Raw genomic sequence first — 24,509 nt, 5'->3', positions numbered from 1 at the left:
TGCATTGAGCAGACACATGTGACATGGATACCAGTGAGATTGAGACCACCTTACAATGTAGAACCAACCCTCTTTTGTTTACTCTCTCTCCTCCTCCTTGTAGGCAAAGGAGACATGCTTTCGTGTTCTGTTCTTGTCTCAGAGATATGTGGGTCGCGGAGTGGCGTATTTGGGTCGGGGCGCTTGGCTGTCTGTATTATTAACTGGGTCGCATTTTTCCATGACCCACTTTCGATTCATCCTAGTGAAATCAGGCTTGAGACGGTGCGAGAGCCGCTTGTTAACCTCTTTCCAGCCAGGGCCCCGCCGCCAATTTCAGGCTTTCGCTCTTATTTTCATTACCGTTGCCAAATTGAACTGGGTCTTGTATGTTTTTCAACGGCAATCGCATTCTTGACTGACTTGCGCAGTGGGCACAACATCATTCCTTCCTCAAAGATGTGCGTTTCTCTTTGTTTGCAAATCTTATTCTAGAATCTGGAACATTCATAAAAGGCTCTTGTTTTGGAAGACCTTCTTTTTTTTCATCCATGTTGTGTTGAAATCAATCAGAGTCTCCCTCCTCATCCCATATAGAACCCTCCAAACAAGGAGCACACCACTCCTCCTTGTCTTCTCTCATTGATTCTCTTGCCCTCTTTACCAGAATGTTGACGAAAAAGATACTGAAATGGTTCTGAAAGGATAGAAAGGGGAACTGTTAAATGTGTCAATTGCCCATTTGTATCCCATTCTGGAGATGATATGTTGTGCTTGCCCTAGTTCAATCTATTTTGTCTGCTCTAGTTGCTCAAAAAGCTGTACGTAATGTGACATTACCTAGCCTTTGTTATAAATAGGTTACAGACAAATACCAATTGAATGCTATATCATGTAATTGGGTAAAAAAGGGGTCTGTCAATCAACTAACAGATGTTAGACCTTGAAGTATATCATAACCGTTTTAAATGCATAATAAATTCATGCAAACAGAGATATTGATATTCAATCACAAAATAATGCTCAGAATATACTAGGATTTTACACATGTGTTAAGAACTGCCCAAGGCAAATAAAAACACATGTATTCCATTTTCATAGTTTCATTTTATGGAATTTTTCAACACGAAAGTCTCTTTAATAATTACAGTATGGAAATAACTAGTTCATTGCTATCAAAACTTTACACATAATACATATTAAATTTATTTATTCATTCTGCGGTACTAATTTATTTCTATATATTTTTCAAATATTCATTTATAATGTATATTTCAAAATGCACACAGCACTTTGCCATTCAAATATCCCCTCACGCCAAGTGTGCAGTAATTAATAATAACACAAAAGAAAGAAGAGAAGCACAAAGGCCCGAATTCACAAAGATGGTTTTTAAAACCATCGGTTGAACTCACGGTTTATGCAGATTTTCTGTATAAATTACGCTTATTTACACGTATAATAAAAAATGTCCAATGCTGATGCCTACTTTTGTCATGGTGCGCCATGCCTGTTGCCGTGGTTATCCACTCTATTTTATTCACGAGTCCACTGTTTTAAATCAAGGAGTCCACTCTTCAACCAGTGGACTCATGAATAAAATAGCATACTTAACCATGGCAACAGGCGTCAATTTGGCGCACCATGACAAAAGCATGCATCAACATTGGACATTTTTTAATATACGCATAAATAAGCGTAATTTATACAGAAAATCTGCATCAACCGATGGTCTTAACAAGTGGAATGCCTCTGGCCGTCTCACCTGCATCACGCGATTCAACATAGCAGAAGTGCTGACTTTGAAAACTACTATAACTCGCACAAGATGTTCAGTGATACTTGGTTACTCTTATTTCCACTTTTTATGAACTAGACCAATACACTTTACAGAGATAGGATGGTAATTCAACAAATATCCCCAATGTGGCCAAAGTTCATTGACCTCACATGACCTTTGACCTTGATCATGTGACCTGAAATTTGCACAGGATATTCAGTGATACTTGATTATTCTTATGTCCAAGTTTCAAAAAGTCAGATCAATAAACTTGTGAAGTTATGATGGTAATTCAACAGATACCCCCAATATGGCCAAAGTTCATTGACCTTTGACCTTGGTCTTGTGACCTAAAATGCGCACAGGATGTTCAGTGATACTTGATTACTCTTATGTCCAAGTTTTATGAACTAGACCAACATACTTTTAAAGTTATGATGGTAATTCAACAAATACCCCCCAATTCGGCCAAAGTTCATTGACCCTAAATGACCTTTGACCTTGATCATGTGACCTGAAACTTGCACAGGATGTTCAGTGATACTTGATTACTATCATGTCCAAGTTTCATGAATCAGATCCAAAAAATATGATGGTAATTCAACAGATACCCCCATTATGGTCAAAGTTCATTGACCTTTGACCTTGATACTTGGTTACTCTTATTTCCACGTTTTATGAACTAGACCAATACACTTTACAGAGATAGGATGGTAATTCAACAAATATCCCCAATGTGGCCAAAGTTCATTGACCTCACATGACCTTTGACCTTGATCATGTGACCTGAAATTTGCACAGGATATTCAGTGATACTTGATTACTCTTATGTCCAAGTTTCATGAATCCGATCCAAAAAATATGATGGTAATTCAACAGATACCCCCATTATGGCCAATGGGGGTAATTATTGACCTTTGACCTTGGTTATGTGACCTAAAATGCGCACAGGATGTCCAGTGGTACTTGATTACTCTTATGTCCAAGTTTTATGAACTAGACCAACATACTTTTAAAGTTATGATGGTAATTCAACAAATACCCCCCAATTCGGCCAAAGTTCATTGACCCTAAATGACCTTTGACCTTGGTCATGTGACGTGAAACTCTTATGTCCAAGTTTAATGAAGTTATGATGACATTTCAAAAACTTAACCTCAGGTTAAGATTTTGATGTTGATTCCCCCAACATGGTCTAAGTTCATTGACCCTAAATGACCTTTGACCTTGGTCATGTGACATGAAACTCTAATAGGATGTTCAGTAATACTTGATTAACCTTATGGCCAAGTTTCATGAACTAGGTCCATATACTTTCTAAGTTATGATGTCATTTCAAAAACTTAACCTCAGGTTAAGATTGATGTTGACGCCGCCGTCGCCGTCAGAAAAGCGGCGCCTATAGTCTCACTCTGCTATGCAGGTGAGACAAAAACCACCTTTGTGAATTCAGGCAAAAATTTTTATGAAAATATGCCATTGAATAACAGAGATATGGATTTTCTAAATTTGTTATGTGATATGCGAGCAGCTCCCCCATGCATACATAATATGTATTGAGAATGTGATGTAAATTTAAATTTCATCAGGAATAGGGAATGTATTTACTGATGCAATCATTATATCAACAGCCACATCTGTTTATAAAGGGTTCTATGAGAAAATAATTTCAGTTATGATAAACCATTAAAAAATGGGCATTAATAGAATACATATTACATGATGAAAGCAGCAGCTGTTTGTTTCTTGTAAAACAAAATGAAATATTTAATCATTCATAACTCTGCTTTAGATGGAATTTCGTCAAAAATCATTCAATTTGTTTCTCTCACTTTTCTTTATTCATTGAAATCAAAATGTCAGCATGAAATTGCCCTTTAATATTCATTACAATTTGAATGTAAATGTCATTCAATACTTGTTAATATAGAATTAGTAGTTGGCAACATAAAAATCCATGACCTTTGACTTTTTTTATTTGTTCAAGTTCCCAACACACATCTACTGGAACACCGGATTCTGACTGGAAAGATACCATCGGAATCCTGAAAGAATCCGACATGACTCGATCCTACTAATAAAAAGAATTGTACAATCTAATTCAGGAATTACACAGCTTTGAGAAGTAGAAAGCTTACAATGATAAAACCCCAAGATAGTTTTAATTGCAATTGGTATTTCAAACTGTCCTGCAGTACAACTTTCCACCTGTAAGTGGTCAAAGTAGGGAATGGTTTAAGAAATGGTCAGAGCATATAGTTTGCTGCTTCTGCTATATTGCACATCATTTTTACCTCCATTCAAGTGGAAAAGCTCAAAAAGATGTGCATAAATATTTTTTTATAAAGACACAAGGGTCTGACTCGCAGAGCATGCTATTTATCAAAATAACAAGAAAAAGATATAACCATATCTAATTCAACCAAAATAAAGTCATCTTTTGATCATTTGTTAATGCCTAATACAAGTGATTAATGATATATAATAAAGGTGATTGATCTTACAATCCTATATCTGTCACTCAGGATAGAGTTGGTCTGATTACTATATGGGGCAATGGATTCCAATTATGAACAGAGTTCCTGTAATTCATATTGTAATAACTGATTGAATACAATAGCAACAAAGAGTTCAAAATGCAAGTAATACATACATGTAATATGATTTAAAGCTTCCCCTCCTAACACCCAGTAATTCTGGAAGACACCATCGCTTACACAAGATAGATAAATGCATACTTTTGGTTGGCAATTTTCAGAGATGATAATTACTTTTTGTCAAGAAACAATGAGTAAAGAAGAAAGTAATATCCTCCCAACTTCAGTGTCTAAAAACTTCCCGTTACAATCACCTTTTTATATTTGGTACTTGTATCTGAGAGAAAGTTCACTGTGAATGAGTTTATTGGGCTGAACTAGCACGCAGAGCGCGATAGGAAACAAGAGATTACGATGAGAATACTAATTGGGTCACATCACCAGGAAGACAAAGCAGGTATTATGCTGACCTATTTTCACCGTCATTATGACCTATATTTTGACATAATAAAAACATGTCGTTAACCCAGCAAGAACAATTAAATGCCCAATATAAGAGGATCAGGTTGTCGCTATTCGAAGAGCAAAGTCACGATGACGCTAATTTCCACTTAACGACTCATCACTTTGTGTATAATATTTGATAATGTACCCATTAAATCCATGATTGACTTGTACTGTAGCATACACATGTACAAGGGGTTCAACACTTCTTAAACTTCTAGTGAAAGTTGAAAAAATTTTGACCATAGAACCTATCTGTTGTATATCAACTTATGTCACTCATTAAATATTTTAATACCAGAAATTTCCCTGTTCTTTTTGGTTTCAGTTAACTTGAAAATAGCATTCTTCCACACATAATAAAGAAGAGAGTTAACAAATAAAAGATTAAGCTAGTTTGATACTCAATTATCATAATTCTAAGTGTCATAATAGACAAAAATTGATTTTTTGATAAATTTATCAACAAACATTTTGCAGATATCTGAACCAGAGAATATAGACCGTCACATATATAATTTCACTAATTACCTTGATTTGATAGATATTGTTCTACTAATGGTATGAAAAACTGAATTCAATCACATAATTGTCATAAAATGTGTTGATTTCAAAATGTGTTCCTTCATCTACTGAAATTCTTCTTAGGATGGTTTTAAATATTCGTTCAATTTTTCTATGATTTTACAGTCATGGATATATTGAGTGAATCTCCCATTTCCACAGATATCTTTTTTCTATTTAAATTATATATTATAATTTGTCTACAAAATGCACCATATTTTGTTTACATGTATATCCTTATATGTTAATTATCATTGATGTTTTTTTTTAAATATAATTATGACAATGATTTGTATCATAAATATTTGTTATAAATGTATGAAAATGATTTGTATCAATATTTATGTCATTTCTGTTGGAAATAAATCTGAATCTGATGAAATCAAAATATCCAAGCAATGTCATTCTGGATGTTTAAAACCCATTGGCACAATAGAGAAAGTGTTGCTTTGAAGCACATGGAAATTCAAACTTTGATTTGAAAAAAATGTTGAGAAGGAAGAGGCATTATAGTACATGAAGCATAAGACATACAGGTACTCTTTTTTGTTATTGTTGCAACTTTAAGAACTCAACCACACTAAATTCATAGTTTTTTTTTTTTACCTGGGCCCCGGAACACAAAGGTTTGCGATTAATCCCTAAATGAAATGACCTATAGATCAAGAATATCGCAATTTGCTCAGTTGACTGACTAGCAACCAATCAGAATTGCTCTTACAAATGAACAATGAATTGCTAACCTTTGTGTTACAGGACCAAGAAATTGTTTAAAGGAAGACATATATCTGATTGTCTACGTTTATGGTACAATCAGCTTTAATGTTGTCAGGGTAATTACCACTGTACATTCAGTTTCAGGTTTTTATGTTTCATTTCCAAGAGAAATCAATTATTACAGGAAGTCAAACACGTATTCATCTTGCATTTTTCAAACCATCAATTGAAATATGATACAATTTCAAGTAGAATTCCTGGAAAAATATTACTCTCTGTATGTCTTTATTTTTTCAATCTGCTGATAAGAATTAATTGATCTTAAATGAAGAAATGCATACCATGTTCATGTCTTCTGGCCATCAACAAGTAGGCCTACAGACTGAAAATCATTTCATGTCTATTTGGAGCTATTTTGATTTCTGCTGAAGATGTCGGAGTGCCGTCCACCACATCAAGAATAACAATTAACTCAGTTAATATACAGTAGTCCTAATATTTCTTTGTTTTTCTAAGAAAAATCTATAAATGTTGATACAAGTTAAGGACCCCTACCTTTAAGTACTTTAAACAGATAATCAAACAGACAAAATTGGACATGTATCTACAATGTGACAATAATGCAATTTTAATAATGACCACTACACACACTCTTTTGTTTTTCAGTCTTCAATGAATCTTTAATATAGCATGACACACGGCCTGAACTGACATCCCCTTTAAAATCCTTAAAAATAAAAATAAAACATTTATACCCTTTTCATAAACCTATCCTCCAATTAGCCGCCTAAGAGTAATGCGGATAATTCAATAAAAATTGCGTTCACAAACTCCGAAAATAAGCCGCAATATTTTTACGAGCGCCCATCCTGAAAAAGGCGGATAATCGTCATGACAACTGGACACGCCCCCTCCGATGCGGTTGTGTTGGAAAAGGGTGACCTTGTGACCGCACCATGGCAATCATCCGCATTATTTGGAAATGCGTTCATAAACTCAAAATCTTGTCCCGATGCTGCTATTATGCGGATAATAGCAGCATCAGAGTAATGCGGATAACTCTTGTCCTCCTCCAATTTTACGACCAAATTATGCTGCTATTAGCCGCATAATTGGGTTTATGAAAGGGGTATTAGATGAGGTGGGTGGAAACATTTGGGTTAAAATAGAGGTGATCACTAGAATCCCTGCAAGAGCAGGGTTAATAATATTTTGTCGGAAGGTCTGTAACATCAAAGGGTATATGAGGATGGCAGAAGATCTCATTCTGTTTGTATTATTGATAGTAAAGAACGTGACATTGGATTGAAATAGAGGTGGATAACCTACAGGTTTCTATCAACAAAAGGTGGTTTCAGACTGCCTCGAATTAAGTTCGTCAATTCTATGTTTTTTCTGATCAGGAAATTTGCCCTGATCTACCCCGTTCAGAAATTTCCGGATAATTTTGGTAGTGTGAAAGCAAATTAAGAGTAATATTCCCTAATGAAAATACCTGCTAAATATTAGGTACTTGTCAAAGTTACGATAACTTTGCCGGGGGGGGGGTCCAAGGTTTGCAAGTATTTTGGCAGTGTGAAAGCAAATTATGGGAACTTTCTTAGCCCAGTGTAGTTAGGTGCGGGTGCCGTGGGTGACTGCTGAGCTAGCAATTTTAAAACTTGCGCCTTGCCTGCTTATCAGACCATAGTGCGCATGCTCGTAACCTCAAGAAGCTTTGATCATTCTGTAATTACATTAAGAGAATTCCTGATTCGTAGAAGCTTAATGCTGACATCACAACAATCAGAATATTTGAAACTAACAAAATTACTTTTAATGTATGATCAAAGCAATCGGTTTACTTAACATACTCAAATAAGGAGATATCAAGAGATATTTGGTGGACATTGTACCCTATAGTCTTCTGTGAATATTGAATGTAATATGGAACTTTTCAAGGAGCGTTCAACAGAAACTTTAACATGTATGAAGTTTCACAATCAGGTTATACAAAATAGAAGCATCTTGTTTTGATATAAAATGCATTGGACTGATCACAACATTCCTAAATCATAAAGCAAGAAATATATATTACCTACACACAAAATAAGAAGAAATAAAACAATAGTTATAAAACTATATCAAATAACACATAAATAAACAAATGAATGAAAATGAATTACAAAAATAAACAAATTAGTGAAAAGTACATGCAAGTGAATAAACAAAGTGAAACAAAAATACTGATATAACAGAATAAGTTGATCAATAAAGTGTCATTAAAAAAACTAATGAGACATGTAATACCCCAAATATTGCTGTGTACAACAAGACAATTATGTTTCAACTTCCAACTTTGGTTTATAAAAGTAAACACTAATCCTGAAAAAGTAAACACTAATCCTGAACTATTGAGAACGTGAAATACACATGTAAGGTGCAACATTCAAATACAAACACCATTTTCTGGACAGATCTTCACATGCCATTGCTGAATATTTTCTCTTTTTCTGTTTTATAAACAAAATTTCAAAATTGAAATCTTTGTTTTTTTATGTGGGTCTGTACAATAAGATTCTGATCCAAGGGAAGAACTGTTAAATGTTTTTTTATGATGATCAAAATATGATTAATATTAAGCTATATATTGAAAATAATACAAAAACTTATATCAGAGAATAACAAAATGTGGAAAATTTCTAATGAATCATTTTGACATTGCATGTTTTATTACTTTGTTTGTGTTAAAATGACCTATCGTGAAAAAGAATTATCTTGTGAAATACGTCTCATAGATGACACTTGCTACTGCATATAAAAAATAAACAAAACATATTGCAAATAATCATCCTACGGATCTGCGGTTATGATTACGGCTAACCACACTTTACGCTCCAATAAAAAGCCATAAATCAACTTGTCCTATTTCAACGTAGAAGTAGGGTAATCATTGTATAATACACCACAGAACGAATGATAATTTCAAATCAACTTTCAACAACACCCAAATATTTGCTACTTTAATGAAAGGAATTAATCAAAAGACAACAATTCTAGATTCATTTGACAGCTCTCCCTGTACACACAGGATGGGGTTTTTGTATAATGAAACATCCAAACTTGTTGGGGCTTCTAAGGTGAAAAAGAAAACTATAACAATGCTAGTAGATGCGAAGAAGGAAGACACAATACCCTTGTTAGTACATGTATCTATTTCATCAACAAAAAAAAAAGAAGTTAGGCTTCATGTCTATAGCAAAGAAAGAAAGAGGATGTCGTTAAACCGAGGACTAGAAGTAGTTTATAAAGTTCATAACAAATACAATGTACTTCCGATATTCCCATGCACAATCAAGTTTCATCTCTCTATTTTCATTTACCTTGCTTGTCTGAAAATGAACTCTGAGTAAAAGCAAAGTACATTAACTTGGATACTTGCTGATGAACTCTTTGCCCAACTCTTGTTTGCGAAATTGAATTATTTTTGGACAAAAAGAATATTGTTGGTCAGTAACCCTCTTAAAAAGAACAGTGCTCTCTTAAACTGATTACTAGAGTACATCTTTCTTCAAAAGAAGATATTGTTAATTTACTTTTGCAAAGATTATATACATGAAGAGTGTTTAGGTTAAAATATTGATTTTAAAAAGTACAAGTAGATCTACATGCAATGTACTGTAGCTGTAATGATAACCTACAGGTTTAAGGCATTTGAATTAAAATCTCCTACATTTTCTTGAAGCAGCTCACCCTGCTGACACACACATTACATTACACTTTTCAAAGAGAAATATTCAAGTTTTCATTATTAAAAGCAGGCTTGTTATGGGTTTTTTGTTTGTTTATTGATTGTGAAATATCTCTTTAAGATTCAGCAAGAAATGCACAGACCACATGAAATAAATTCTTTTACCAAAGTAATTCTCCTGTACCATGCATGTAAAGGGTACATGAATTACTTCAGTCATTTCATCATACGTTTGTGTCGTTTGTATCGATAAAACCAGAAGTTTGTTGCCAGGAACTTTCCTTAACTTGCTTACTTTCTGAGAAAACAGACAATCTGACTTGTTCATGGGGACTGGGGATTGATACTGATGTTTTCCTGATGGTTGTCATGGCAATCATAACATTACAAACTTTCATAGCAACATACAACATGAGGCACTGCTTATGATGCAGAGAATGTTCTACATGTACAATGTACATGTATATGTATGCTTGAAAAAAAAAACTCCTTTAGAAAAAAACATTCACTGGGTGACAAACAAAATGAAAACTGACCAAAAATAATCCATTCATGTCAAAAGGGTCAAACTGGACAAAAATGTTCCTCAAAAATTGTTAAGAGCAGGAAAAGCAAAAAAAAAATATGACATAAACAATGACAATTTTAGCACATATAGAATCAGATCCAGGAATTGAATAATCATGAGAAGGGGGTTCTATTTTCCCCAAATCAGAGCAATTACTCCCCCCCCCCATGCACACACAATATCGAATGTGGCAAAAGTAAAAAAAAAAAAAGAGCAATAATTTTTACAAACAGCTCAATCAATAGAAAAGTTACAATAAAAAAAATGTCTAGACTGTTGTAACCAGAAAATCTATTCTATTTTACTTTGGCACACTCAGCATAAGTAACCTTTTCAAAATAATGAGTTGAGGACACATATTCAGTTGGCTGTGTTTATAAAACCTGTTTGTTTGAGGATTGTTTGAATTATTGTCTGTATTGACTGATCAAAATCTAACTTAGTGTTATTGACCTATAACGATTGATTGACGATGCAAATAGATAAATGAAAATGTTCACAGTACAGTTTGGATCAGATAGCACAGTCATTCACCTATATACTCTTTAAAACTTAATTTAGTAACAAAAAATATATATTGCACTGTCTTCATTCGATGCGAAATGTGTTTGTACCAATTCTCATGAATTTTTTGATCCATACAATCTGCAATGGACAGACAACAGACTGCCAAACCAGTGCTGGTAACTCCTAGGCAAAACTGTAAGCTGGATTGCTGATTTACCAATAATGCCCACTTCAAACTTTAAAAACTGTGGTGTTAAAACTGACACCAAATGGTGTTAATAGAGGACCATGCACACCCCAAGGTGTTAAAATTACACCCTAAAGATTGAACATAACACCAAAGAGTGTAAATGTAACAACCAAAGGTGTTGTAATAACACCTATAGGTGTAAAACTAACACCACCAATTTAACACCGGTGTAAAATAACTGGTTTGGCCCTCTATGTACACCGGTTAACACCACAGTTTTTGCTGTGTAGCAGAGTTGTGATGAAATTAAACAAACTTACATGTATACATGAAACAAAACAAATTTCAAACAAAACATAAAAGGATAAAGAAATATAAGTAACAGAATGAAAATGATTTTTTTTAAATCCTGCTTTTATTTCAGAGTATATGGAAAAGTGCAAAAAGTCAGAACTGAAACGGTTATCATCTGTATCATTAAATGTGTCATAAATTTGTATGAAAGTGTTAAAAGCATTTTTATTATCCATTTATTAACTGAAAATGTCTAGAAAAAAGTAGTTATCTGGAACAAATGTTCAGTGTTTGGGCTAATATTTGAATTATGGTTTTATAATAAGAATGCCCCATTTCAGAGGCAATAAATGGTGGAGGGGGAGGGGGAATTAACACTTTTTAATGTATTTCATTCCTATTTCAATATTCTTTTCTTTAGCTTGTCATTTCACACCTGTCTGTCCTCATAGGTACAAAGGTGTAAAGACTTCTGAATCCATCCTATGAAATTGGATGAAAAACATATTTTCACTAGCAGTTTTCAAGAACTGTTAATCAATCATATAATTCTGTTGACAAGGCATTTTATTCATGGCTTTAGTTTGGAGCAAACAAAACATGAATCTTGCTAAACACAGGTAAAAGGGACCGTTATATTCTTCACTCAAACATTCCAAAGGTTTTGTTGTCTTAGCACACCTGTCTCACTGAAGCAAAGGAATACCTGTCATGCAGGAGAAAAATGATTGCAATCATCAATTATTTAATTTAAAATGCAAAGTATATCATGGCAAAACATACATTTTTTGCAAGAAAATCCAAATATCTGGTAAGTGGTTATGTTTGAACTTGCACAGAGATGTAATCTCGATTTCTTTCTGACATCGATGACTTCTAGATTTTTCAAAAAATATGTTTGTATCCAAATGGGGGCTACTTTTAATAAGGCTCTTTAGCGGTTTATAGTGTGTGTTTTTGTGGAGTGATTTGGTATTAGCCCCTTTGTATTTTTGGGGTCTGTTTGATGAAAATAAAAATTATCATGAAAGGGTTATGGCTTCAATAATAATGCATTATCACTATCCTACATACATGTAAGCTTCATGTTATAAGACAAGCAAAGATGGCAGCCTAACAGAGCCAACTCAGTCCGATTTAATTTTTTTTCAGAATTTTTTTTTTTTTTAGTAAATGTACAAGGTAGGCCTATGCGACCTTCACCTTAGATTCATTTCAAGAATATTATTGTAATCAGAATAACATAAATGTAACAATATTGATCCATCCTGTACTCAGAAGAAGCACCCCTTCCATTATTCAGCAACAAGATTCCAATCTACTGATAACATCTTGAGATTAATTAAGGTTATCTCTATCGATCCCGGAGCATCGCTACGCAGCTTAGTTTGGAAACTTAAACTCTGATCGCTTCTAAATATACATCCTTTACTCTGTACGGATTTGACATCATTCCTAAAGAGCTTGGGGCTACAAGACGCAAGAGAAACATCAAGAATTATGACCTAATTCAAAACAATATCATTGACCTACAAACAATGAGATATTCCTGCCTTGCGGATGCACAATCGCTTGCTCTATATACATCTCCTTCTCTCTTTCTCTCCTCCTTCCCAATCTTCCCCCTCCACCATCTCCCTATCTTGTTGAGTCACCAAAGCGATGTATTTCATTCAGGGCAGTCGGCAGTCGATGCAAGATGCTATCTCCACAGCCAGGGGGCAAGAGAAAAAGAGTGCACCATTTGTAAGTCAAATAAATACTGTGCCATCAATAAGACTGGGGAAAATTACAAGGAAATGAATAGTTGGCAGTCAATTATTCCAATTTTCATCATCACCTTGTAACATCTAGGATGTTAAGTGATGTGTTCTGATAGGCAAGAAACTAATTGTGTCAAGTGACTATTTCTTTACAAACTGTTGATGTATGAAACTAATACAGAGATAAGCATGAGGTAAACCCATTTCATCTCGAGCCTCGAGATGTGCACTCCATTTTTCCATATTATATAGGATATGATATCAAGAGCATTTATGGAACGGATAAAAAGATTGCTAGTATTCATATCGACTTGAAAACTGCAACAAATATATCAAGCCATAAAACTAGGCTAATGTCTGATTACTCTGGAATAAAATAAGGTCATTCTTTTCAACAAAGGCCACTATGTATCTAGGATACATGTTCATATTATGCAAAACGAGTTGAAATTGCAAGTTGTAAGCTCAGAAATGTATATTTTGGTTCATTAATAGTGATATTGTACATGTTCAATATCGTCAAATTTCTCCCACTCTGAATCATATCGGCCCACAATATTGTAACAATATACATGTCTTAAAATAGTAGTTTAGTTGAACTTTACTGTTTTCACACTGAATCTGAATTGCATGAAACTTTTTATGACACTTTTTGAATTAAAAGAAAAAATATCTGATACTATTCTGCATATTATAGGTGGACAATAGAAACCATGAAAAAAGGGGTAGTCAAGGCAATGTTTAAGAGTTCTAAGGTAATATAAATAAATGTAGTACCAGTACACTGTATGTGTACATGTAGAATGCATGTTTGAATAGAATTATGAAAGAAAATGTGGAATGTTATTTTTGAAAGGGGAAGTTGGTGAAAACATGCATAACTCCGCTATAATGATTGAGCAGGAACTCGTAATGAGTGCTGACAGAATAACATACATGTATCAATCTGCTTCATCCATCCCAGCTCATATTCATCAATGTCTTGTCTCTTTTCATCCAAGAACATCAGATTAGACTATCAAAATATAATGTCTGTCACAAGGGTGATATTGATGTGCTCCACGACATTAGTTTTTTTGTAAATAATTCAGTATTATACTACATGTAAGTTCAGTGTGACGTAAAACAATGAAGTAATGTGACGGGTAAGTTATTTTTTTCAATCATAAATCTGATGTAAAACCATGTCTTTTAGAGATAAATTCCAGTCGTGATCACGGCCACTAAATGACCACAAAACATTAGCATAATAAACATTATTTGCCCTATAATTTTGGTAAAAAAATATGTATGTAATTTCTATAGTACTTTAGGGAATAAGGAAAGGCTTTACGTGTGTAGACAGATCCTTTTTATTACCAACATAAGCCATTTTGCTGATTTTCAGCATGTTAGTAATTTTCAGCCTGGATTTCTTTATTTCATGGTGTTCAATTACATCTTAAAATGTCAGTCCTGGCTAGATCTGTGATGAAACAATTAGTCTTGATTTCAAAGATTTTATCTCAAGATTATATTGTTCCCTGTGACTACTCAAGTTTGGCTTTAAACCCCTTGATTTTTTTTAAATGTGCACAGATTCTGGTTCAATGAGTTTCCTTCAAAAGCCTAATCCATTTTAAAATCAAAGAAAAAGGGGAAGAAACAAAATGAGTGTAAAAATGAAATTTCATCAAAATTGTATGATTAAAAAACTTTGGTATCAATAAAATCCAAAATTTCATGAGAATTATGCAAAAGTTTAACATGTGGCAGTTTTCCTATCCAAGATAGGTGAATTTCATATTGCACTTGTTTGATTGAATATATCAAATCAATTTGGTGCTGGGGTATTCTTGGCTTTTAAGCACACATAATGAGCTAACATTATACACTATTTTAATATGCTTATACTGATGTTGAATAGATTTACAATTGATTTGCTTTCTTTTGTCGAATCCAGCCAGTAATTACATATATAATTCTACCTTCTCTCTCTAGGGTATTCTTTCATGTGAGATGCCTTGATGAGGGATACAAGACGTCAAGAAGGGCTGTACTTGTGTCAAGATTATGTGATATCATGTAGGTATACCTGTGAAGGTGAAGTACCTTTACCTATTTGGGTCACATTGCGATCAGGTTCATTACGCATTCTAAAGAATGTTCATCGCTTGACATGAGACACCCAAGGGGGTTACATCCAAGCAAAAACGTGCCACGGTGGTGACGCAAAGAAATGCCCGGACGCGTCACAGATCATCCAATATTCTATTTCATCCTCCATCATGTAGAAAAAATAAAAGAGAGGATCTGGTGCCCCTTTGTCTGCTTGCCATGATATAGTTTGGAGGAGAAAGCCTCAAGGTTTCCAACAACTCTTGAAAGCGTGACATACTTCTGATGAGGCGCGGTCATGGATTTTTCAAAAACCAAAACTAGCAAAGGATGAGAGACACTATTCATCACTCTCTGTGCTCAAAAGCATCCCTAAAGTGGGTTTTTATATCCAACAAGATAGCAATTGATGATAGGTTCTATAGCTATTTTCATCATCAGTTACTGCAGGTTTTCATAATTGAGGGTATTTTAACATCGGAAAAGAATATTGCGCACCAGACCCATATTAAAAAATGTTTTTCAAATGATAGTTCCCCCCTTTTCCTCATCTACTTTTATTGTACATGAATGAATTATGGAATGCCTTTACCATCTACTTTATTTATATATCTATATTTTTAATGATTTGAAATGCATTTGACTTTATGTGTTGTAGATATGTAATTTTTCTAATGATTTGGAAATAAAGACATTGAATTGAATGGTAATACTTACCCCTAATTTTGTGACCAACCAAAAATTAACTAAAAACTGCAAATTTTCAACTCTACATGTTCTGAAGACGAAATGTTGCCTTTCACAAATTAAACATAGCTTCAGCAAGATATGTACATGTAATAGCGGATGATATCTACTGTATTGATTTCTCCTCTCAAGTGATGATAAAAAATGAGTATGGATATCCTCTGATAGCATTTAATACTCACAAGATTCTCATAGGAGTCATTATACCCTGTTAGATCAAAATAAATCTATCACAAAAATTACCCCAGAAATGTCCATGGAGATCTATAGTCTCTTTGGTAATCTAGTTCAAGCCATTTCAGGTCAAAATATTTAGTAACCACCAAACAATATACTTTTTTTAGAATGCTTTTGATATCTAAGTTTTGTTTTTAATAGTTGTTATTAAATAATTTCATCAATACATGGCTTATTCCAATGAATCATTTGATGCTGTATACAAATTGGATTATCCTATATGTAAATGTATACACATTATATAATTCTAAGACCGGTATTGGTATGTAGTCAATATCAACTTATTTCAGTTAACAGATATTTTATTTTTGAACCATTCGAAGCAGGAGGGAAAAAAATAAAACCTATCTTGTCTTCATGTTTGATAAATAGATAAGTTGCTTTTTTCTTGATTATCATGCCTAATTGAAATTTTCTGTTAATCTGTTGTATCTTCTAGAAAAGGCTGGTCCCGGAACCAACATGGAAATTACAGAATGGCTTCCAATAAAAAAATCATATTTCCTACTTACCTAATGCTCCTGGCTCTGTTCTATCTCGCAGCTCCCACTCAACTGGCAGCTTGCGTTTAGCTCCTAGAGATGATGAAGATGAAGATGATGATGATGGTCCAGGCAGAAGGCCTTCCATCGTTGCCATGGTGATAGATGTCTGCAGTTTGTCTGGTATCTCAATCTTCTAGCAATGCCTTGGAAGCCTTAATACTTGACTGACAACTACATAGATCTGTAAGGAAATCATTGCAAGAATGTGACAGAAAATGAAAAAAAATTGACAAAAAAATGATACTCTCTAATTATATGATTCAAAATCAGTCAAAACTTCATTACAGTAGTATAAACAATTTTTTTAATCAGTTGACATTGTGCTTTTCACTGCTTGCTCCATTAGTATAACAGGTAAAAAATGAAGCTCCATTAAGATTGTGAAGTGAAAATATAAAGCTGAAGGAGATTTGGAATAATATTTAATATGGACAGCAAGAAATTTGAAGTAAATGTAGGAATCCTTACATGTACCCTTCCATAAGAATGAATCCTATCAAGATGAGCTAAAATTAATATGAACTTTAATTGTCAAGAAAGGGACACTGAACAACGCTTTAAAACTGATTACAATTACAATGCTCGCTTATAAAATGGATAGAGTATTTACTATTTACCTTACAAATAGAATGAAGTCTTTTAAAAATTTGTCTTTAAATCTATGTTAAACAGACTTTTGTTAATTTGAGAAAATATTTTCAGTGAACTACACTGATTTAACTTGTCTGCATTCATTCTTGGACTATCAGGGGAGATATTATTTGTAAACATTACATAATTACTTCTTTATGGTACTGCAAAAAATTACAATTTTCAAGACAGATTTACCATATTTGACTTTGATATGTGTGTTTCAATCTAATAGCCATCTAGGTTTATATGTTTAGATTTGAGTATACAATGTTCATTCTAAAATCTGAAATAGTATCAACGTATCAAGTGTAGTTTTAAACATTACAGACACGTGAAAGTTTGATACTGTAATATTTACAGGAAATATGTGTTAAAACAGTAAAATATTTTAGCCAATACATGAACATTTATATCACTCAATGTTACTGCCAAAGTTGTAAGAGTTGTTTCACTTTTCTTTGCTTCTTTGTTTTCTGATTTTGTTAAGAATGTGGGTGATAGTGGGTCAGTTTCAAATGACCAATGTGGGTGTCTCAAATCGTATATCCATGGGAAGTATCTCATCCAATGATTAAAAACAAATTATATCTAAGGGCAACAATCACCAACAATTGATCCTTCAAACAGCTTTATTCTCTCATTAATATTCAGTATATTGCTGTTTGTAATCTATCTACGCACAGCATGCACGTTTATGTTGGTTTCATTATTTTTTTAAAGGAATTATACAATAGTGTTATCCATCAACATTTTATTGAGAGTTGGACATTTTTTAAAATCATGCTCAAAACTTTCCTTTACTTTCATATAAATTAAATCATCAGGTTAAGTCAAAATATTTTGTAAAAAGTGTACAAGACTGTATAATGAGTATAATCACTGGATATTGTATGGCATCTCATAATTTTTACAGAATGGAAAAGGATGAACAATGAAAAGCTGACGAGAAAGGTCAAATATTTTGAAGTATTAACCTGAAAACATTCACCTCTTATTGTTGGTTTTTCTACTTTCCTCAGTGGGAAAACTCCTTTCACAATGGAAGTTTATCCAAGAGTATCCCTTCAATACTAGGAAAATACACAGCAGGGTGTTAACTAGGATCTACTATCAGCTCTTAACAGAGGTGTCTAGCTAAAGTGCATACAAGTTCAAAGCTATCCCCAACATTCAGGTTCATCAATGTATGTAAGTCATTTCATGTACAGATTCACTAGTACATGAATTGTTCATTATGGAGAAGAGCAGTTCTCAGAAAAATAAAAATGTAATACCCATCAATAATTGTTTAGCTACGCTCATTTATTCATTTGATTTTTTTCTAGTAGTAGTAGTAGTAGTAGTATGGTATTTTTATCCAATCTAGAAAACTGGCAAAACAGTCCAAAGACTGAAAATCCAGTGTACAGTATAAGCAAAGGCAAAGGCAAAGTGCAATATTAAAAATATTTTTAAAAATTTCACATACATGTAGTAATAAAAAAATAGAGAATAAATAGGCCTTTATTATGGTGGATAAATATAATTTACAGTTTGCATTTAAGAACACCACACCATATTGTAACACACCTTTTTCTTTAAAAGTGATGATTAGGGAATTACTTTTTTTCAGTCTCACTTTTAACATTTTCCTGACAATAAAATAATATCATAAAAGTCACACTGTAAACATTACATATTAATATGACAAGCAATCATTGAATGAAATATACTGTCTTTATGTATACAGTAAACTGTAATATGAAGTTTGGAAGTGGTAGTGTATTCTCAAAAGTTCAAACAGAACAACGAATTAAATCTATAAGGATTTCAATCCATCTGGTACACCAGCATTAACTCTATAAATCCTGAATTTTCTATCTTCTATGAGATTCAATAAACAAAACATCAAGCTCAGTATTCAATGCATTAACTAATACCATCATCAATTGGGATTAATCATGATAAAACAATTGCCTTGACTATGCCAACTGGGAAGTACTTAATGAGTGCACCTGATTCTTCTGACCTCCTTCAAGTCATACTCTGATATAAACACCAAACTTCCTAAAGTACTTATCACTAGCAACTCTTCTTTCTCTGCCGCCCGCACATGCATGGATCTTTATTGCACAATGACCTATCTTACTCACAGCCACACAGATTTCTTTCCTCATGGCTAAAAGGGCATAAGTGCTTAATGAATAGGGATAGTGAGAGTATTCCCAGCTTACATTTACCTTTTGTGAGAAGTGTTACCAAAGGTGCAATTACATGTATATGATTCACCAGTGGTGTAAGATATATGAAGGCAGAGCAAGTTTATTATGAAAATGTAATCAAGAACCGCCAAAAAATTTAAAATGTCATTTTCTACTGCTTCTGTAGTTTTACCTACTGTAAGGCAACAGTTTCATTGATGTGACATAGTACATGTACATCTGACATCATTGAACTGTTCTGAATTACTTTAGTTGCACTAGCTTAAAAACATGTATCCCAATATCATTTGTTTCTTCTTCAGTTTTCCATTTGTTGCATTATAATCACTTTTACCGATGTTTTTTCCATGTTTGTTTAAATATCCAACCTTTGTAACTTTGTTCCTGTCTCCCTCTCTTCCTCTTTTTCATTCTATCTTTCGTTCCAACATGCTTTCACTACATGTACTTTATCTCTGAGGCTTTCTTCTCATATGCTGAGTATTTCAATTTATTTCATAATATGTATAATTATTTTGTAGAATATTTTTGATATTTGCCTATTTTATTCCAATTTGTATGTTTTTAAAATGTCTGTATAAACCATTTGTAAACTGAATGTAATTCAGCCTTTGGCTGCTATTTTCAGTGAATATTGAAATAAATAAACCATTCAATAAATAAATAAATAAATATATCATAGTTATACTATAAAATTGAGCATTGAATTAAAAACACAACAAAAAACCTTACTAACATTGGCTATGGAATATAAGGCTAATAACTAAATAATGTTACAGAATGGAAGAGAACTTTACGGGGGTGGGGGTAATTCTAGACTTAAGTACTGGTATGGCAATAGACCCAGCTGACAAAATGATATGTGAAGCTCAATCTTAGAAGAGTGTACCATCATATTTATATGCTATAATTCTGGAAGTTGAAATTCACATGGTTAATCAACAGGTGAACGGAATACATGCAATAAATATTTATTTCATTTCTTTTATCTTGAAGAGAACTCTATACCCTGTAGTGGTAATGCAAACATAGCTTATTTTACATTGTCACTTGTTCATTTTGAACAAGGTTTCTTTGACTTCAGATATACATGTATATAGGAATAGATCTATTTTGGAATTTATCTCTTCTGATTCCTTTATACCCCTCTTCTTTTTTGTCTATTCTTCAAGTCTTCGAATTTCCCCTACACATCCATTTCATTTATAGTTTCATTTGTATTTCATGTAATATTGTAAATAATAATTAGAATGCCAGTGTTCATCAGGCGCGTAGCCAGGGGGGGGCGGTGGGGGCGGTCGCCCCCCCCAAAACGTCCCCAAAAAGAAAAAAAAAGAAGGGAAAAAATAGAGGAGAAAAGGAAAAGGGAAGGGAGGAAAGGGAAGGTAGCTTTGTGTTTTTTTCTTTTTATTCTTTATTTTTTTCTCAAAAGAGAAACTCCTTCACTCTTCTTGCTCTAAATTCATATATGAATTTTGCTTCCGCGCTGCGCGCGGTTAAATGACAATATTGAAGTTCTCCATTGTTCCCCCACCTTTTCTCTAACCCTGTTTTTCCACCTCAGCTATGTGCTTCTTGCCAGTTAAAGTTAAAATTGTATACATTAGGGCATGAATTTGAGTAAAGTTAGGCCGAAGTAAATATATGAAGTTATTTTTTTTTTCAATTGATCGCGCAACTTCTGGTCTGGTCGGCTCCGAGCGGGTAAAATCTTTATATCACTGAGTTTCTGCCGTCACCTCCATAAAGTCAGCTTCTCCCACTTTTCAGCTCATTATATAAACAACCATAATTTGGGGGCAAACAGGTTCCTAATTTAATAAGAGGAAGGTATGGAATTCGTGTCGTATTAAATAAAAAAGTACAATATTTTTTTTTATCAAATTGTATTAAACTTCATGTCATTTCCCTGTATACATTCATCTCCTGTCCTGTTTTGCGCCCTCAGTTTGAAATTTTGAATGACACTTAAGTTTCTTTATATTCAAAATGAAGCGCTTCAGGATAAGTAAAAAAAAATCATCCTTTATTATATAGATAGATAATTTCAATAAATCACAGAAGTTTCAACTTTATGCGCACTATTTTCCTTGTAATGAAGTTCAATAATCTTAGAAAATCAATTGAATTAGAGACGATTGGGTATTAGAGATATCTACATTTGATGAAACGTCCGCCCTTTGAAATTTCAGAGTTTCATTGCTCTGCGCGGGGAGGAATATCTTCCTCTACCAATCTTCTCCTCTGTTTTGCGAGTTAAAAATATGCACTGATGCTAAATTGTTTGTAATCAAATCTGATCTTTCCAAAGAAAGTTTCAATATATCTTTGAGAATACCCTTTTCTCGGGACCCTTTTTATGGCAAGAAAAATTGAAAAAACACTTTAGCTTCCGCGCTTCGCGCGGAGTTATTATCATTTTAATTTCCTCCATTGTATACCTCTTTTGTGCGTTCACAATCACTTTTGAAAACAAGGTTCAAAATCGCAATATAGTCAACCGAATTGGAGGTACTAGAGACAAGAGAAACGGCTCCTTTTCATTTTAATTTATGAAACACTAAAAGCTTCGCGCTTCGCGCGGGAGGGGGAAACTCCCCCTCCCTGCACCCACCCCCTAGGGAGCGCGCTTCGCGCGCTCTGTAAGTGTTGGCACGCTTCGCGTGCATTTACCGCCCCCTCCAAAATGAAATCCTGGCTACGCGGTTGGTGTTCATCTAATTAATGTGACTTGTATTACTATTACCAGTTATATTATAATTAGCCTATTACCTTTCGGGGAGTTTTACTTCAGAGTTGATTAGCATTTCTGGTTGTAAGGAAAAAGCGTTTACATGTATATGTTGTCCTCAGTGAAAATTGAAAAACAAAAGAAATTTTGTGTAGCAGACATTTTTTAAAATGTGGAGCAAACTGTACCATGAAAATTATGTGCTGTTTTTACATCATCATGATGACCTTATTTATCATTATCTTCATCATCATCACCATCTTCTTCATCAAAATCACTACCATCATTATCATCACCATTTACCATCATATTCATCATCATCATCCTCTTCGTAATCTTCATCAAAGCATCAAAGCAAAATTCAAATGTCTACTTTCATGCAGGGAGCAAATTATTAATTAAAAAACTAGCCACACATGCCTGCAGCAATCATATCCTGTTTGTGGAGTTTGACTGTGCCAGGAATAAGATCATCATCATCATCACTAAAATATCATAATTATTATACAATAAATTTAGTAGGAATCTACATGTACTTGTTATAGAATTACTAAAATTATGAAAACATGACAGTTAGTAGTTCTAACTGATTACACACTATCTTATCTGCTATGTTAATAAATACTCTTTTCTGGAAATTTTGAACAATCAGGCAAATCTGATAGGCCTGTCAAGTTAGACAAAATGATAGAAAATCCCATTCAAAATTATAAAGACTTTTTTATTTGTTTGTTTTAATTGTTTCTCTTCTATTACTCTAGCTCATGCACTGTTTACATTTCATAACAATTGCTCTCCTGGGTTTTGGGGCGAAACATTATAGAATGTAGTATACATGTATATGTTTATATTAATATATATACTACCGCCACCGGCTAGCTACATTCACAGTAACTTTGACTCAGCTACTTAAACCCATACAGAATAACAGACGAATGCAAAACAAACGTGAACTCTGGTAAGAGGTGAAAGCACTTCGTTATCCCTTGTTTGACGTGCGACAAAGTACCAAATACAGAAAAGAAGTCACCGGTGAGAACAAAGGGCTTGGTAGAAATAGGTCATTGTTCGTGGTCCGCCTGCCCACCGCTGCCCGTAGCTCGACCCTGCTACGCTGTAACAAAGGCTTCGTCTGGTGCTTTGTTGACAAAAACAGATACAGTTGTGAACTAAAAAAAATCAGCAAAGAATCACTTACAATTTCTTACCTGTTGAATTATGATGATACAGGCACTTTCTAAGGAAACACTCTTCTTCTCCGAATTAATTAATTGCCGACATGCAATAGGAAACACAATTCTGACTCAGGAGGTAGGCTTCGCGAATGAATGAATGAGTAGAGAATCAAGAACTCTTTAATCGCTGCAGCACACGGTCGAGCGCGAGCGAGCAGGAGGAGGAGCTCAGGCTACGAGTAGGCCCAGCTCGAATCGAGTATGTACGAGCTCCGTTAGCTTGAGAATTGTGTGTGAAAAACTCACGGAGCACACACAACATATTGCGGAGCTTAGGCCAGACACAAATAACAAAATGACCTACTGACCTAGTTCTCACGAAAACGTCGTATTCTTCGCTCACGGACCTCATTCATTGGTCAGTTTCGGGAGGGATAACTTGGCATAGGGAGTTGTTAGAGTTTATCCAACTTTTTTTCAGGAGAAATTAATGCTGTTACTAACACGGCCTTGCTATTCATATCAGTTTAATTAATTTCTTGGGGATTTTGAGGATTTTAATAAAACTAAATGCTCCAACCGACCATAAATGAATACACTTGCTACGTACACAGACAAATACCCCCATTTCTCTAATGTTTGAATCCAAAACTTTTTATTACACGTAAGCGCTTTTTCATTTTATTTCGGGGACTTCGACGATTCATCAGTCAAGTACCACGAGAGTTCTTTGCACTAAGCCCAATTTATCATTCTGAGCAAAAAATGCAAAATATACTTTAGAAGACACGTAGAAGCCTACGGTTTGCATAGCAATGGCGTAAATCTGCTCCGAGCATTCGGGGGGGGGGGATATATACTGACCTGAAAATTAAAAATTTGGGGGACACCCCACACCTATATAGGGTTATGTATGCGGGCTATGTAAACCGTGTACATAATCCTTTAATATTTTAGTTAAAAATCTCTCATCATTTTTCCCCAAAAGGCTTGTAATTAATTAGTTGTGT

At 34.0% G+C, this 24,509-nt stretch overlaps 1 protein-coding gene across 2 annotated transcripts in view; it reads right to left on the bottom strand.

Moving 5' to 3' along the window:
* Nucleotides 1-23,861, bottom strand: part of LOC121423207 — a 49,690-nt gene extending 25,829 nt beyond the window's left edge. The window contains exons 1-2 of one of the 2 annotated variants that reach the window (XM_041618536.1): nt 23,523-23,861; nt 16,727-16,940 (exon numbers count right to left, since the gene is read on the bottom strand). In XM_041618536.1, the coding sequence (XP_041474470.1) occupies nt 16,727-16,853 (127 nt within the window). In that variant the 5' untranslated portion in view covers nt 16,854-16,940; nt 23,523-23,861. The remainder of the gene's footprint in view (nt 1-16,726; nt 16,941-23,522) is intronic. The other variant, XM_041618530.1, reaches the window with a different exon arrangement.
* Between the last annotated feature and the right edge of the window lie 648 nt (nt 23,862-24,509).

The sequence above is a fragment of the Lytechinus variegatus genome, chromosome 1 (genome assembly GCF_018143015.1).
Source record: "Lytechinus variegatus isolate NC3 chromosome 1, Lvar_3.0, whole genome shotgun sequence".
Classification (NCBI taxonomy): domain Eukaryota; kingdom Metazoa; phylum Echinodermata; class Echinoidea; order Temnopleuroida; family Toxopneustidae; genus Lytechinus; species Lytechinus variegatus.
Note: the sequence above shows the minus strand (reverse complement) of the source record. Positions and strands in the feature narration are given on the sequence as shown.